Below are 18,703 nucleotides of genomic sequence, written 5' to 3'. Positions count from 1 at the left end.
GAAATAAATGTGGATTTTTTTCATAACTAGGTTTATTGTAATGGATATGCGGTGTATGATGAGGGTGGGGTTGTGTACACTGTTTTTAATACTTCTAGATTTTTGAACGATTCATGGTTGTCTGTGCTAGTGCCATAGAGAGGTGAATAGCTTACTCCTTTTGCAAGCTATGTTCTGACACTCTTGGGTCTTCCTGTAGAAGACTAAATGTCACTTGAGCTGTTACTTGGTACTTATAGCACATACTGTTGTTTGACTATGCCTGATATCACTATAGGACCTTGTGAAGCTAATTCTAAAGGTAAGTACTTGGCTGCTAGCAGTAACTGAACGCTCTTGACATTGGCTAGATTTGAATTAGTGACGTAGAGGTGAGATCTTGTGTCTCCTCAATAACTTCCTAAAAATATCAATAAAATCAGCAACCATAGTTATACCATAGGGTCTTATTTCAAATAAATCAAAAATTATCACCTTATTTGTCAAAATCTTATGTCTTGACAAGAGTGAAAGAGGAAACTGACTGACTGACCTCTTTAGGAAAAAATACTTCTCTTTCAGAAATATTCTACATCACTTGTTCTGTTTATAAAATTGTACTGCATGTGACAGTTCTTGTAAAGTGTTACTGTACATGAAAACCTAAATTAAGCAAACAATATGAGACTTGTATCTGTTGAAACAGTGTAGTGATCTACATTCCCTTTTTTCATCACAGGCCATATGGCACTGGCCACTTGATAGTTATACCAAAGAACCCCGTTTCCTGAAACTGAAGAAAAGCATGTTTTTGTTTATTCTCAGGCTTGATTTATAGAAGCAGTTCACTGTCATATTTCAGTGCCTGCATACTTACCTAAAACAGAAAGAAATTAAATAAGAACAAAATTTAGTTTTATGTAGCACCTTTCATACTTAAGTTATTCCAAAGTTCTTTATAAAGCAATACATTTCATAGTAGTAGTGCATGGGCTGAGTAGGCAAATATAGCAACCAGTATGCACTCGGCAATAGCAGCCCCTACACAGCCCTGGATGTAGAACTTGTTTTATTTAGTCTCAACATGTTGTGTACACCAAACATTTTCTAGGGAAGAAATTCAGGCTCTGTTGAAGTCAGTGGTAAAACTCCCATTGACTTCCAGAGTGAAATCCATGCCCCACTGGTCTTAACTTGTACCTGGAAGCCGCTACTGACAACCAGGAAAGGGACCTTGTGGTTAATTGCAACAGCTATTGAAGATTTCATGCTTCCTATCTTTAGACAGTTAAAAAAAAGTTTGTGAAATGACTTCATGATTACTTTAGTACTGCTATTCAAATGAAGCAGAACAGATGATTGGAAACAAGCTCTGCTGTCAAATACTGATTGTGCATTGTGGACTTTCCTAATAGTTTCCCTTGCTGTTTGAAATATGCATTTGCAGGGTGCTGACATATAGAAGTTTCATTCATTATTGTATGCTGTTTTCGTCTGCAGATTTACAAATTTGGGGCTGTTATTAAAATGGAGACTACATTGTACATACTCTATTTCATATCACATGAAGGGGATAAGCAAAAATTTCATTATGCATTTGTTTCATCTTTCAACTATTGTATAATTTTCTTGGTAAATGAGGATTTGGGAATTCTTGTTGCTGACTGCTTCAATTGTGTTGTGTTTTTGATTTGTATTAGAATGTGCATACCGGTTCATTAAAAAACGGTCAATCCCTTTCTGAACCCAGGTGTTCACCTTAAATACCAAAATACCACCTCAGTAGCTCAACTCATAAGTACTACTGTGCATCATAACTAGCTTTCTTAATTATATTAATAATTCTGTTTAAAAGAAACAAGTTTTAGAAGGCAGTCTGTCTCAAAAAAATCACTGAAATCTACTGGTTTTAAGTTATCAAAATGTACTTTCCAGTTTAGAACCAAATAGAATATACGTTTTCTGTTTTGTTTCACTATATTAAATATAGAATGGAAAAACAATAGTTGACAGGTATTTTATCCTTTGCCTCAAGCATGGGTATCTGAACTATCTCTGTCCTAGAGAGCTCATGGTTTGTTTTTTTCCTCTCCTCTTTCCATTTTTTAAAATAACTAATTGTATTGTGGTAGAGTTCAATTAGCATCAGGGCACTGTTTTAGACAATGTACAAACATATATGAAATCATGAGTCCTATGCCAAGAACTTAAAGTTGATTTAAGTTTGGCAACTAATTTTCAGTACTTAAGATAAATTGAAATGTTTGTTTTTATTTTTTTAAATTCCAGTGGCAACTTTTAAAACTTCAAAAATAAATACTCCACTATAGCATTCGGAATACAAATTTTGCAGCATTGAGAATCTGGAAGAAGTCTCTTTGACAGTAAAGTTTAGGCTAAGTAAATAATGAGGTAGTAGGTGCTTGTCTATATACAGCAGTATCCCTGATAACTGTGAGTTTGAATTGGTACTAGAGGAAAAAGGAGCTGGAAAGACCTTGGTGGCTTTCTTTATTGGTCAAAATATTTGTGTATGTATTCATTATGTCTTGGCCTGTTTTTATAACCCTTGATCACTCCCACAGTTTGTAATTAGTCACACAAGCATTGTGTGCTTGAAGCCAAAGTTTTGTTGTTTAAGATCTCTCCTGAGAGTATGTCTACACTACGAAATTAGGTTGAATTTATAGAAGTCGATTTTGTAGAAAGCGTTTTTATACAGTCGAGTGTGTGTCCCCACACAAATGCTCTAAGTGCACGTAGTCAGCGGAGTGTGTCCACAGTACCGAGGCACCTGTCTACTTCCGGAGTGTTGCACTGTGGGTAGCTATCCCACAGTTCCCGCAGTCTCCGCTACCCATTTGAATTTTGGGTAGAAATCCCAGTGCCTGATGGGGCTAAAACATTGTCGCGGGTGGTTCTGGGTACATATCATCAGGCCCCCCCTTCCCTCCCTCCTTCCATGAAAGAAAGGGCAGACAATCGTTTTGCGCCTTTTTTCGTGAGTTACCTGTGCAGACACCATACCATGGAAAGCGTGGATCCTGCTCAGCTAACAGTCACCGTATGTCTCCTGGGTGCTGGCAGATGCGGTACTGCATTGCTACACAGCAGCAGTTTATTGCCTTTTGGCAGCAGACAGTGCAGTATGGTAGCCATCATCGACGTAGTCCTGGGTGCTCTTTTAACTGACCTTGATGAAGTCAGGGGCGCCTGGGCAAATATGGGAGTGACTCAGCCAGATCATTCCCCTTTTAAGTTGCGTCTCATGGTGATTGAGTCCTATCGGCAGTGTACTGTCTTTTAATCAGCAGCCAGCAGAAGATGATGGTCAGCAGTCATACTGCACGGTCTTCTGCCGAGCACCCAGGAGATGACGATGGCTAGCAGTCATACTGCACAGTCTGCTGCCAGCAAGATGTATAAAGATAGATGAAGTGGCTCAAACCAAGAAATAGACCAGATTTGTTTTGTATTCATTTTCTCCTCCCTCCCTCCCTCCGTGAGATCAACGGCCTGCAAAACCCAGTTTTGAGTTCTATCCTTGAGGGGGCCATTCTGTTTCTTGCAAAGCCACCCGCTTTGTTGATTTTAATTGCCTGTAAGCCAACCCTGTAAGCCATGTGTCAGTCGGCCCTCCCTCCGTCAGGGCAATGGCAGACAATCGTTCCACGCCTTTTTTCTGTGCAGCTGCCAGACCACGACAAGCATGGAGCCTCCTCAGGTCACTTTGGCAATTAGGAGCATATTAAACACCACATGCATTATCCAGCAGTATATGCAGCACCAGAACCTGGCAAAGCGAAAACGGGCGAGTAGGCGACGTCAGTGCGGTGACGAGAGCGATGAGGACATGAACACAGACTTCTCTCAAATCACGTACCCTGGCAATGTGGGCATCGTGGTGGTAATGGGGCAGGTTCATGCGGTGGAACACGGATTCTGGGCTCAAGAAACAAGCACAGACTGGTGGGACCGCATAGTGTTGCAGGTCTGGGACGATTCCCAGTGGCTGTGAAACTTTTGCATGCGTAAGGGCACTTTCATGGAACTTTGTGACTTGCTTTCCCCTGCCCTGAGGCGCAAGAATACCAAGATGAGAGTAGCCCTCACAGTTGAGAAGCGAGTGGCAATAGCCGTGTGGAAGCTTGCAACGCCAGACAGCTACCGGTCAGTCGGGAATCAATTTGGAGTGGGCAAAATTTGTGGGGGCTGCTGTGATGCAAGTAGCCAATGCAATCAAAGATATGCTGATATCAAGGGTAGTGACCCTGGGAAATATGCAGGTCATAGTGGATGGCTTTGCTGCAATGGGATTCCGTAAGTGTGGTGGGGCCATAGATGGAACCCATATCCCTATCTTGGCACCGGAGCACCAAGCCGGCGAGTACATAAACTGCAAGGGGTACTTTTCAATAGTGCTGCAAGCACTGGTGGATCACAAGGGACATTTCACCAACATCAATGTGGGATGGCCGGGAAGGGTACATGACACTCGCATCTTCAGGAACTCTGGTCTGTTTCAAAAGCTGCAGGAAGGGACTGCAGGAGCTGTTCAACTACAGGTTGAGCAAGTGCAGAATGGTGGTAGAATATGCATTTGGACATTTAAAAGCATGCTAGCGCAGTTTACTGACTTGGTTAGACCTCAGCGAAACCAACATTCCCACTATTACTGCTTGCTGTGCGCTCCACAATATCTGTGAGAGTAAAGGGGAGACATTTATGGCGGGGTGGGAGGTTGAGGCAAATGTCCTGGCTGTTGGTTACGCACAGCCAGACATCAGGGCGGTTAGAAGAGCACAGGAGGGTGTGGTGCACATCAGAGAAGCTTTGAAAAACAGTTTCCTGACTGGCCAGGCTAAGGTGTGAAAGTTCTGTTTGTTTGTCCTTCATGAAACCCCCCGCCCCTTGGTTCACTCTACTTCCCTGTAAGCTAACCACCCTCCCCTTCTCCCTTCGATCACTGCTTGCAGAGGCAATAAAGTCATTGTTGCTTCACATTCATGCATTCTTTAATTCATCAGACAAATAGAGGGATAACTACCAAGGTATCCCAGGAGGGTTGGTGGAGGAGAGAAGCACCAGGGGGTAGTGGAGGAGGGAGGAAAGGACAAAGCCACCCAGCACTTTAAAAGTGTAAAACTTTAAAACGTATTGAATGCCAGCTTTCTGTTGCTTGGGCAATCCTCTGGGGTGGAGTGGCTGGGTGGCCGGAGGCCCCCCCACCGCGTTCTTGGGCATCTGGGTGAGGAGGCTATGGAACTTGGGGAGGAGGGCGGTTGGTTACACAGGGGCTGTACCAGCAGTCTGTGCTCTGCCTTTTCTGCAGCTCAACCATATGCTGGAGCACATTTGATCCGCCAGCAACCTCAGCATTGAATCCTGCCTCCTCTCATCACGCTGCCGCCATCTTTCAGCTTCAGCCCTCTCTTCAGCCCACCACCTCTCTTCCCGGTAATTTTGTGCTTTCCTGCACTCTGACATTGTCTGCCTCCATGCATTCATCTGTGCCCTGTCAGTGTGGGAGGAAAGCATGAGCTCGGAGAACATTTCATCGCAAGTGTGATTTTTTTCGCCTTCTGATCTTCACTAGTCTCTGGGAAGGAGAAGATCCTGTGATCCTTGAAACACATGCAGCTGGTGGAGGAAACAAAAAAGGGACAGTGGTATTTAAAGAGACACATTTTCTAGAAGAATGGGTACACTCTTTCACGGTAAACCTTTCTCTTAACATTACATACATAGCATGTGTGCTTTCGTTCCAAGGTCGCATTTTGCCTCCCCCCAGTGGGTGGCTAACCCCTCCCCATGGCTAACAGCGGGGAACTTTTCTGTTCAGCTACAGGCAAACAGCCCAGCAGGAACAGGCACCTCTGAATGTCCCCTTAAGAAAAGCACCCTATTTCAACCAGATGACCATGAAGGATATCACTCTCCTGAGGATAATACAGAGAGAGAAAGAATGGATGTTGTTTGAACGCCAGCAAACATACACTGCAATGCTTTGTTCTACAATGATTCCCGAGTACGTGCTACTGGCCTGGAGTGGTAAAGTGTCTTACCATGGTGGATGGAATAAGGCTGCCCTCCCCAGAAACCTTTTGCAAATGCTTTGGGAGTACATCCGGGAGAGCCATGAATGCCAGAGCAAATTAATTATTAAACATGCTTGCTTTTAAACCATGTATAGTATTTTAAAAGGTACACTCACCAGAGGTCCCTTCTCCGCCTGGCGGGTCCGGGAGGCACTGGGTGGGTCCAGGGTGAGAAACAGTTCCTGGCTGTTGGGAAAACCGGTTTCTCAGCTTGCTTGCTGTGAGCTATTTATAACCTCCTCATCATAGTCTTCCTCGTCCCCAAAACCTGTTTCCATGTTGTCTCCATCTCCATTGAAGGAGTCAAACACCACAGCTGGGGTAGTGGTGGCTGAACCCCCTAAAATGGTATGCAGCTCATCATAGAAGCAGCATGTTTTGGGCTCTGACCCGGAGCGGCCATTCGCCTCTCTGGTTTTCTGGTAGGCTTGCCTCAACTCCTTAAGTTTCACGTGGCACTGCTTTGGGTCCCTGTTATGGCCTCTGTCCTTCATGCCCTGGGAGATTGACAAATGTTTTGTCATTTCGAAAACTGGAACGTAGTTCTGATAGCACGGATTCCCCTTCCTATACAGTGATCAGATCCCATACCTCCCATTCGGTCTATGCTGGAGCTCTTTTGCAATTCTGGGACTCCATCATGGTCACTTCTGCTGATGAGCTCTGCATGGTCACCTGCAGCTTGCCACGCTGGCCAAACAGGAAATTGACATTCAAAAGTTCGCGGGCCTTTTCCTGTCTACTTGGCCAGTGCATCTGAGTTGAGAATGCTGTCCAGCGCAGTCACAATGGAGCACTCTGGGATAGCTGCCAGAGGCCACGACTGTCTAATTGTGTCCACAGTACCCCAAATTCGACCCAACAAGGCCGATTTCATCGCTAATCCCCTTGTCGGGGGTGGAGTAAGGAAATCGATTTTAAGAGCGCTTTAAGTCGGAAAAAAGGGCTTCGTCGTTTGGATGGGTGCTAAATCGATTGAATGCTGCTAAATTCGACCTCAACTCCTAGTGTACACCAAGGCTTAGATAAGACTGTGCAACAGACCCCGAAGAGTGCTTTCTCAGCATGCATCCTGTATCAAGCCATTGGAGTGCATCTACTATCTACCCCACTGGGACCACGGAGTAGATAGACTCACCAGATAGACTCTATGCTTTGGTTATCATTTTGGGTTATTCTGCTAACAAATTTTTTTTTTAAACAGAGATGTTGATACTTACATAACAGCAGAAATTGGCAAATGTGATTGGAAAATAAAATTCCTTTTTAGTGGAGATATTTTTATATTTGGAAAAACTGGGCACTGCGTGCTTTGAGATAATCAACAGGAAATAGTAGAAACAAATTACAGTGGTGTCTTCTCCATGGTTGCTTTAAGTTCAGCTTCAGCAGAATTAAACATTTGAGGAAATTAGTCCTCAAATACCCTAAAAGACTTCTGACCAGATCTGAGGCTACCTCATGAACCATAAAGGTTATGCTGCATATGACGATATATATATATTTTTTAAATTCAGGAAATTATTCCTCCTTTGGACATTGTCATAAGTATAAAGGGGAGGTTAAACACCTTTAAAATCCCTCCTGGCCAGAGGAAAAACCCTTTCACCTGTAAAGGGTTAAGAAGCTAGTATAACCTCGCTGGCATCTGACCACAATGACTAATGAGGAGACAAGATACTTTCAAAGCTGGAAGGGGGGAGAAACAAAGGGTCTGTGTCTGTCTGGGTAATGCTTTTGCTGGGGACAGAACAGGAATGTCTTAGAACTTAATAAGTAATCTATCTAGATATGGGTTAGATTATGATTTCTTTAAATGGCTGAGAAAATAAGCTGTTGAATGGAATGAATATTCCTATTTTTGTGTCTTTTTGTAACTTAAGGTTTTACCAAGAGGGATTCTCTTATGTTTTGAATCTAATTACCCTGTCAGGTATTTACCATCCTGATTTTACAGAGGTGATTCTTTTTACTTTTTCTTCTATTAAAATTCTTCTTTTAAGAAACTGAATGCTTTTTCATTCTTCTTAAGATCCAGGTGTTTGGGTCTGTGTTTACCGATGCAAATTGGTGAGGTTTTTTACCAAACCTTCCCCAGGAAGGGGGAAGGTGCAAGGTTTTGGTGAGGATTTTTGGGGGAAAGGTGTTTCCAAATGGCTCTTTCCTAATAAAAAACCCAGTTAGACATTTGGTGCTGGCAGTGAAAGTCCAAGGGCAAAAGGTAAAAAGTTTTGTACCTTGGGGAAGTTTTAACGTAAGCTTAGGAGGTTTTCATGCAGGTCCCCACATCTGTACCCTAGAGTTCAGAGTGGGGAAGGAACCTTGACAGACATTTATTGTGATTCATATTCCTCTTCTGGAATGAAAGACATGGGTAATATAAGATGCATGTGGAGGGAGAAAACTTTCTTTGGAAGCTAATAGACAAACAATGTATCCGTTTCACCTGCAAATTTTCTGACCATTTAATTCAAATCAAATTTATTTTTGATAGTTCTCCTTGTATACTTTGCGTATGTACAGAATAATATTAGATAAATAGTATTAAAAATTAATATACCTCACTAGTATTGACACAGCTTTTGGGAGTATTATCCTTCAGAAGAGACAAAACTTAGCCCAATATTGAGTGGCCTGGTTCTGCTATTCATTCTCTTAGGACAGTAATTGCAGTAGGACTTGCAGACGGGGTTTGGGAGAAAAAACAGAATAAGGCAAGAAAGGCAATGTTTATTTCTTGTTCATACAGTGGTAACAATTAAAAGTTAGCATTTGCCAACAGTTCACCAAATAGTGCTCCTGACAATTACGTATTTTAAACATATACTTTGAATAGAAGCTATCATCTGTGGTAACAGAAAGGAAGTGGCCAACAAATATTGAATTTTAATGATTTCTAATATAAATAATGTGTTTTTATCTGATGACCTCTGAGCTTTATCAAGATTTGCATCACCCCATAACAGCAATCTCCATTTCAGTATATTCCAATTCCAGAGCAGAAAAAAAAAGTTATTGAGCAAAAATTCAACTTATAAGGATGGAAAATGCTGATTGTTGTTTTATATTGCTTTATAATATTAGAGTACTGTATGTCTGCATGGACAGATTTTACAGACAGATTGTCCTTGTAAATGGACTGTGTATAAAATTTATTCTTAAAGTTGCCAGACTTGTTCATTTTGAAGAATAAACAATTTTCAGTTTTTTGACAGAATTAACATTGCTATAATATAGTAGCTAGATTAATACATTTGTTGTGAGCCAGTAAATAAACCTGATATTTCAGATGCTTGACTTTCTGTTTTCAAGTTACTTGCTTTTACTGGAGAGATCTCAGTCATTATTGGGTTTTCCCTTGCCACCTTTTCTCAGCTTTCCAGAAATTGGAAAGGGGCACAGGTGGCAGGGGGAAGTGAAAATCAGTTTTTATAAACTTTAGCTTTCTCCCTTTCCCTCAAAGTCACAGCCTTTTGCCTGGTGTCTAGCAGCACACCTGAAGCAGCTGTGATTTTAGGTTTACAAAAAATAAATACTGTAATCTCAGGAGAGAGATTAAGGTCAGGATATCTCTATTGTGGTGTCTCCAGCATCTGCCATTCTGGGAAACAGACTCCTAGTTTTCAGTGAACAGAAATTCTACTGCAGAGTTCCCTCTTAAGATCTCTAGTTGTCTATTTTTAATAGGAGTCTGAGGATAGCTGTTAGTGAATTCAAAAGTGGTAGTACTTTAACACTTTGAATATGCAAAGTGCTGCATAAACTTTAATACTCAAAGCGACTTTTGAAGTAAGTATTATCCCTGATTTAAAGCTGGGAAGTCGAAGCAGAGAAGAGTGACTTCCCCAGGGCCTCACAATGAGCCATTAGCAGATCTGGAATCAGAATTCAGGTGTTCCTATTTCTCAACAGCATTCTCATTCCCCTGTTTCATACGGTCTTCCTAAATAATTCTAAATGTCTGTAATTTCATACTGTATTGGTATTTTCTGCTATCTGGTATTGAACCTCTCCTTTTCATTTTGGAAAGAGTAGCAAAGTGCACACAGTACATCCAAAGAGCCATATATGTAGTACTATCCATTAATTTATCCAGTGTCCAAAGTGTGCCAAGTGCTGAACAAATAACTGTCCCTGCCCCCAAGGGATTAAATTGCATAACACTTTTACTTTCTCCTTATCTTTCTTGTTTAATGGTGTGTTCATTGGTTCTGTATAAATGATGATAATTAGTACCTAGCTCTTATCACCCACAATGGTAGGAATTAATATATTTTTGTGGGGAGTTGGGCAAGATGAGGTGATTGAAGAAGAGTTTAAAGCAGGAGGGAAGGGAGAGATGGCATGGTTGTGGTAAAGTAATAGGCGATGAGTGAAAGAAAAGCTCATATGAAGAGGTGCATGGCAAATGCTGTGGTTGGGTATGGCTGGAATTAGAACAAGTGGTGAGATACTGTGCAATTTTCAGTTAAGTTGCTAATAACATCATATACAAAAGGGTCTGAAGGTAATGAGTCAGCAGAGGCAAGGTGACCTGGAATAGGTTTGTTCATTTAGTGGGGCAGGTGAGAGGGCCTGGAGTGTGCCCAGTGCTCCTCAGCTCCTAATGAAGTCGTTACTACTACACCGGACCCTTGCGAGAACACACGATTTGGGATCCAGGCGCGGTACTGCATTAAAATGAATTGTAATTAAAGTAATTAAATTTGGGATCCATGGCCGCGACCACATTATATGTGAATTCACACTATATAGAGGCTGTTCTAGCGACGGTCCAGTGTATTCCTGATTTCCCTCTTAGGAAGCTAAAAGCTACCCACAGTAGTTTCCTAGTCCCAGAGAGGAAGGTGGGTATTTTGGTTGGGGCATGGTGCTCTGGAACAAGTCTAATGTAGGCTGGGGAGAGGGCATGGTGCTGGTGCTTGTATGATAATATATCTTGTGAAGGACATATAGTATGCTCTAAATACTAAAGTAGTAAAGCAGGTGCCTAGCTACATCTTGAAGTAATATCTGTATTTATGGTACAGTAGCTATATTAACTATAATAAGCTAGTGTCCATTCTTAACACAGTTTCACATTAGCAACAGGTTTGCAGATAAATGAAAATTGTCTGCTCTTCTTGATTAACTCTCTTAATTCAAGGTGAAGACAAATGTATTCAAAGTTGAGACTGCCTTTGTGGTAACTAAAATAACCAAAAACGTTTTTACTGCTTTCTGAAACATGGGATTTCTAAAGTCATGCTTCTGGAGGCTCATCTCTAGCCAGGTATGCTTTTGGACTTGTAGAAAATAAAGTAAACTGAAAACAAAGTAAAAATTATGTGCCATGTTAATGGTATTTTTCTATACTATTTTTCTGTCTGATTTTTTGCAGTAAACAACAAACTGCATTTGGACAATACAGGAAGTAGTCTTTTTATGCAGGGGAAGGAAATCTCAAGACTGGGTACTGTTGGTTTGTGACAGATCCTCAGTGTGTAATTGCTGTATAACTTCTCTATTAACTATCAAAAGTGTCCATAAGGTTCTGGGAGCAGACAGCAGCTGCTAAACATCAATCCACAGGCTAAGTGCTTTCCTACCATGTACAGTAGTAGGCTGGTGTGCTCTACCTCAGCAAGGTTTTTTTTATCCTTCCTAATGCAAGGAAGGAAAAAAAAAAAAGAAAAACTTCTGCAACAAAAGCAAATATAACTACAGCATGATTCTTTAATTGGCTTACAAACATCATAAAATTGTCTGTAAGCTGTTAGTACTTTAAAATTGTGTGAGGGAATGTAGGGTTTTTTTAGGCTTGTCTGATTGTGTAGTAGACTTGTTATTTCAGTCTTTTAAAACCAGGTTCAGATGTTTGCTGTTCTGCAGAACATATCATTCGTGTCTCTAAATTCTAATAACTTCCTGGAAGTCAACAGAAAAAGCCAGACTGAAGACTTCCATGCGACTCTAAAGTAGTATTTTCTGTGGTGTATTAGGAAGCTGCTTTTCCTCCAGCTGCTTTTAAAAATTTGAAATCTTGGTACACAAAGGCAGTTGTTTTGAGGTGTGTGTTCTGGGACTTGGTTAGACTCATTCTGGTGACTAGCAAACATCTCCAATGAACAGTCTATTTCTTTCAAGTTCTCAAGGTAAGTGAATTTCTGTGTTGCTTGCCTGGTAATTTAGAGATACACTCTATGCAGCTAATCAGTACCTTTACTGCACTATCCTGTTCCTCTTTTGTTTTGTTTTTCCCTTTTGTTTTGCACATGTTAATAACAGCACATTCGCAAGATGATAATTTCTGACAGCTTGTATAGTAAGAAGATGTTAATAATTATTGCTCTGGATACTAACTTACTGGGAAGAATGGGAAGGAGATTATCTGGCATAATTCTGAACTAATAAGCATCTCTGAAGACGAAGTAAATATAGAAACTCTAGTTTTACATGTAGTTTACCTAGGAATTTACATTTTAAACTGTTTTTAAAGAACTTAGGCAATCAATAATTGAGATTTGCTTGTGAAATGGTAGAATATTTCTTTACCTGGAAGTGAATTTGAGGCCTTTTGAAAGTGTTCAACCAATATATCTCTACTTTGCATATAGTTTTTCCAGTACAAATGGCTATGCCCTTCCTTAGTGTTTTTTCCTTTGGCAAGGAGGCTGATATTTGAGAAGAAAAGAATACCAGATTTTAAACATTTGAACATAAATTTGAAACTATATTTTATTTTACAGCTCCTTGTAGTTTAATCATGTACCTTTCACTTGTTTATTTGTTACCACTTGTACTCAGTCCAGGAGAACCTTCGGGTACTAATCCACACACCCAATAATGCTCTCAGACGCACACCATTTTTCTCATTCCACTTCTCAGCAAAGGTATAATAGGTAATTCCAGCCAATGGGAGCTGCATTGCTAGTTCTCTGGGCGGGGCGCAGAGCCACCTGCCGTACCTCTGCCTAGGAGCAGCCAGAACAGGTCACCGCTTACAGGGAGCTGCCTGAGGTGAGCGGCCCCTGGATCAGGCAGCCCACACCTCCTCCCATGCCACAAACCCCCTCCCGCACCCAAACTCCCTCCCAGAGCCCGTGCTCAACATCACCTGCTGTGCCCCGACCCCCTGCCTGCCCTGCACGAACCGGCCTATAAACCAGAATTTCAATGAAGATCAGAAATGCCGGTTTGTATAGCTTTTGGTTGGTGAAGTGCCGGATAAAGCAGCTTTTACTGTAGTATACTACCAAGTATAAATAAATGAGACTAAATGTATACTTGTTATAATACGTTTTCAGATGTACTCTCCTAGATTGTTTGTAATGTTTGCTTACTCACTACTACTTAACTTGGGTGAGCCATGCATCTTCCAGTCATGAGTACAAATTTGTGAGGTTTTATAGTATCAAAGAAGAGACTACTGGGAAGAGAATTTCTTGTTTCTTTTATTTAATCTTATAGAGAAGTAATCATTCTTATGTGTGTGACTCAATAGTTGCTGTAAATAGCTGGCTTACTGATATGAACACTGATTTGTGATTTCATGCCATGATTCTGTTGTATTTGGAAGCTGGCTTGTGTGGAAGAAAGGTTTTACTCAAACCCAGATATCTTCTACTGACCTAGCTACCATCTTTGAGGGAGGTGGATTAACTACAGCAATGGGAGAACCCCTCCCATGGTGGTAGTTGAGTGTCTGCACTGAAGGGCTACAGCAGTGCAGTTGCAGCAGTGTTTGTAAGTGTCAACATAGCCTGTGACTATGTAGCACTACAGTTATGCCGGTAGGCACTTGCTACAGCAACAGAAGGTTCCATCTCTGACATTAATCCATTCCCCTTGAGAGGCAGTAGCTAGGATGATGGAAAAATTCTTCTGTCGAACATGCGGGTCTGTGCTGTGAATTTGGTTGGCTTAACTGTGTCTCTTGGGGGTGAGAATTTTTCACATCCCAAACCAATGTAAATAGCTTGACCTATGTGTAGGTATAGAGCAGGCCTTAGGATCTGTAACTGCAACTACTGCTTTCAAGTCAGTCATCTCTCACTGTTCTCATACTGGCTGTTGTCAGTGCCCCTCTAACTGTGATCATGTACTAAAGAAATTACCCATTTCTGAATATGCCTTCTGTGACATCAGAATTGTTTCTCTGAGACACTTGTCAGTGATTTGTTTCCAGCTATAATAGATTCCATGACCAACTGAAGCTGTCATAAATGAAAGATGTTTGTCAGTTTAAAAGGTGATGATTTAGTTAATTTACACATATAAAAATAGGTATAAATCCTTCACATTTTAAGAGGAGAGTTATGATGTTTTGGGTATAGTAAATTTGTATTTTATTACTGCTGAATTTTGTTAATATAATCTTAACTGTGAATTACCTGTGTTCCAGATACATTTTAGTCATGTTTTTTAAATCTATTATGGTTTTCAAATTATATTCTGTTAAATATATATTTACGTTCTTAACTTCAATTTAGTGACTTTTGTCAGGGAATCGCTTTAATTTGGGGGCCTCTGTTGATTTTTTAATAAGGAAAAAAATCAGTGACCGTTTGATATATATTAATAGCTTTGAAGCTGTGCACTTGCCAGTCTTAGGTAGGACTGCCACTAAAACTTTAAACCTTGTTGTATGTAGCCTTTCCTGTGTTCCCTTTATCAAGCCATACCCTCTTGAGGCTGGTTCCAGTGTGAAACAGGAAAAGCAGCGTGAAGGCTGCTCACGTGGAAGGGGTATAGGAATATGACCAGATATTGTGAATTGCTTTCCAAGTAAATCAGGAGGAGGGTTCTTCATGTATGTGTTTCAGAAGCAAGTTCCTCCAACACAAAGCTATTGCAGTTCATGATCCAATTCTGTGGATCTGTGTGGTGAAAGCTATACAATACAGACGATGGTTAGGCTTGATCAGGACCAGCTCTCTTATTGGCCCATGCATTCCCTTTTAGTGCATGCACTACTTATACATACTTATTTGGTAGCTTCTGTGAGAGTTTAAAATTTAACACTGACTTACAATCTGATTAAACACTGCTTAATTACTTGTTGCCAGTTGTTGTTCAGGCCACGTTGATTCCTCTGCAACGTTTTATAGACTTTCTGTGAATGATCATCTTTCTCCCTTTATTTTTGTGTGTTCCACTTTTGGGTGGAAAAAGCCACAGGTAGATGTTTGTGCCCACTGGAAGATGAACAACTTAAAATATATTGCAAGTTCTTTTCTCGTACTACATTATGGCCATTGTACTGCAGAACATAACAGAACAGGACTGGGAGAAAGACACATTCCAAAGTCTCCTTGAAAAATGTCGTGAATGGGAAAATTTCCACTGTTCTATGTGACTGTTACCATGTCATTTCATTTCAGAGCAAGATGTTTTAATGAAACAGCTAATTTCTTGAACACTTTATATGATTTTGTTTAGCTGTGCTGAAGGGATGGAGCACTTACTTTTAGCTTTTGAACTGTGAGTCGAAAAACTCTCGAATAGTTTGGTGTTGCAAAGGAAATGTGCTATGAATTGAATCAGTTACAGATCTACAAATGTATTGAAAGAGGATTAAATTAGTATTTGTCTGATATTTCTCAATGTATGAACCATTACAGTGTATATTGATGTTTCACAGCTGGATTACTGAATCCGCCTGTGAATTTTCATGTTCAATGTTTTGCTGTGGTAGGAACTAGTGCTGTGGGAGAAAAATCAGGCTTTTTTTAAACACATTGTTCCAAGGAAACAGGATCTAACTTTCTTGCATTCATCAAGTAATATTTTATCCACGTTATCAGAGAGGAACAGAGGCATGTGTGAACAGTGATTTCTGTGTATTTGTTTTCTATGAATTTGTTTTCCATTTTTCAATTTCTTCAGAGTATGGAAATGTAAAGAGAATGAGTATTTGTCCTATAAAAATCTCCTTCTAGCCCTAAACAATGGCATTCTCTTTTCGAATGTTGATCCCATCTTCTAAATATCTGGGGGAGGGACTTAGCTCAGCCAAGGCCAGGCATGGATTTTTCTTTGCTGTGTAGACATACCCTTAGACTGTAATCAGGTCTCCCGTAACCTTCTCTTTAAGAGCTCCTTGAGTCTATCACTGTAAGGCATGGCTTCCAATCCTTTAATCATTCTCCTGGTTCTTCGCTGAATCCTCTCCAGTTAATCAACAGCCTTCTTGAGTTGTGGACACAAGAACTGGACACAGTATTCCAGCAGCAGTTGCGCCAGTGCCAAATACAGAAGTGAAATAACCTCTCTACTCGTATACAGGATTTCCCTCTTTATACATCCCAGGATCACATTAGCTCTTTTGTCCATAGCATCATGCTGAGAGTTTACATTCAGTTGATTATCCACCATAATCTTGTTTCATAGTCACTGCTTTCCAGGAGAGACACCATCCCCTCATCCTTTAAGCATGGCCTACGTTCTTTGTTCCTAGATGTATTAAAAGGGCAGAGTATAAGTTTTTTTCTGGCAGAAGGCCACGTTGTGGCTCCAGTCAGCACTTGGATACAGGGACATATCGTCAAGGCTCATGGCCTCAACGATGATGACGATGTATTGGCTGCAGAATTCTGGTATTGCTCCAGATGTATAGCAGCTGTAGAGGACTTGCCGTTTGGTGGATGCTCTGTTCTCTGAAAAGGCAGATGAGACTTTACATTCATTTGCGGAGTTCAGGGTCACATTACAGTTCTTAGGACTTTATATCCCAGTAGTTAAAATATGCCATCATGGGAGGCAAAAAAATCAGCAGCAATCCCTTTAGTATTTCCAATGGTACTTCAGTCAACCTTGTTACTCTACAAGGCAGCAAGACTTCTCCAAAAGAAGGCATAAGTCTTATAGGAGAAGGTCTTCAGAGTCTACCTTTAATCAGCCAGTTCATCCTTCATCAGCTGCTAGAAAGCAATGAGTTTGACCCTCATCGGCATTCAGACCATTTCCCCTCTGTTTGGGGACAAGCTTTCTGACTTCTACAATGTTTGGGGCTTGATATCCTCAGTCAAGTTGTTCTTAAATACCGTGAGATTGAATTAGGCCAGACACTCCTTATCCATTCTCTTTCCCATCCCTTTTCTGGGGCCCCTCCGCAGTTCTTACGGCTCTTCCGCAGTTCTTACGGCTTACTTGAGCAACTATAGAGGAAGTTCACTTACAGCACTGGGGAAAGGGATTCTAATCTCAGTATTCCCTGATCCCCAAGTCCAAGGGTGGGGTCAGACCTATTCTCAGTCTTTGCAGCCTCATCACATACATCAAATACATAAGATTCTGAACAGTTGTCCTAGCTACGATTCTTTCTACCTTAAATCATAATGAAACTGCTGTCTTTGATCTCGAAGATGCCTGCTTCTATGGGATGTTTCAGAGTAGCAGCCGTGTTAGTCTGTATTTGCAAAAAGAAAAGGAGTACTTGTGGCACCTTAGAGACTAATACATTTGTTAGTCTCTAAGGTGCCACAAGTACTCCTTTTCTTTTTGCTTCTATGGGATGATTCTCCCATGCCACAGGAAGTTTCTCAGACTATTAGTCAGCAATCAGCATTATCATATACAGTTTTCCCCTTCAGTTTGTCATTACCCCACATGTCTTTACCAAATGCACGATGGTGGTAGCAGCTTAACTCAGGAGGAAGGGAATTTGTTTGCCAGTACCTAGGTGACTGGCTAGTGAGGAGCACAGCTAAAAAACAAGTTCAGTTGTTTTCACATTGGAACCCTTTCATTGTATAGGGTTGATTTGGAACAATACAAAGACAACACTGATTCCTATGCAAAAAATCAAGTTCATTGGTGCTCTACTAGACTGAGTTCTAGAGCTTCTCTTCCACAAGAACGATTCTAGACTATTTGATGCTTGTCTGGACCTCGGTCTAAATCTTTGACCCTGGTCCAGATACGCCAGAAGTTGCTAGGTCATATAGCTTCATTCATGTATGTGGTCCAGCATGCAACGTTGTATCTTCAGCCTCTTCCGTCATGATTGAAGTTGGTTTATCACTGCCTACTGACTGGCAACTCAGGTGTTGTTCAAGTGCCACTAGAGATACTTGACTCCCTTCTGCAATGAGTGGAACAGAACAATGTATGTCAGGGTGTTCCAGTTGTTCACTCTCTGCCAATCAGGCATGTAGTCATTGATGCCTCCATAATAGGTTTGGGAGCACATCAAGGGAAGTTAAAGGTTCAGGGTTTGTTGTTGGAATACAAAGTGTCCTTTTGTATCAACCTTCTGGAGCTTAGGCTCAACACACATTGAAAATGCTCTTTCAGGACTAGATTGAGGGAACGGGTTCACATTCTTGCCAACAACACCACTGCAATGTATTTTGTGAACATGACAAGCAGAGCTCACTCCAGCAAGCTTTGCCAGAAAGTGATGAGGTTTTGGCAATTCTGCTTTAAAGAGAACATCCTGCCCCCAGCCTCTCACTCACTGGGCTCTCAGTTGGCCAATCATCTCAGCAGGCTTTCTCTGAGAACCACCAGTGCTCTCTGAAGAATATTATAGTCAGGTCCATCTTCATGGAATGGGGCATCCTGTCAGTTGACCTGTTTGCAACAAAGGACAACAGGAAATACCATCAATTTTGTTCTCAAACAGGACTCAATCCAGGGTCTCT

General features: G+C 41.1%; 1 protein-coding gene across 4 annotated transcripts in view; it reads left to right on the top strand.

Moving 5' to 3' along the window:
* Window positions 1-18,703, top strand: part of DTNBP1 (dystrobrevin binding protein 1) — a 193,562-nt gene that overhangs the window by 141,863 nt on the left and 32,996 nt on the right. For 3 of the 4 annotated variants that reach the window (XM_043508329.1, XM_043508330.1, XM_043508332.1), the window contains one exon: window positions 11,458-11,529. The exons of the other annotated variant lie outside the window; for it this stretch is intronic. In XM_043508329.1, the coding sequence (XP_043364264.1) occupies window positions 11,458-11,529 (72 nt within the window). The remainder of the gene's footprint in view (window positions 1-11,457; window positions 11,530-18,703) is intronic. 4 annotated transcript variants of the gene reach the window in all.

This window comes from Dermochelys coriacea, chromosome 2, assembly GCF_009764565.3.
Source record: "Dermochelys coriacea isolate rDerCor1 chromosome 2, rDerCor1.pri.v4, whole genome shotgun sequence".
NCBI lineage: Eukaryota > Metazoa > Chordata > Testudines > Dermochelyidae > Dermochelys > Dermochelys coriacea.
The sequence above is the reverse complement of the archived record's forward strand: the minus strand, read 5'-3'. Positions and strand labels throughout refer to the sequence as shown.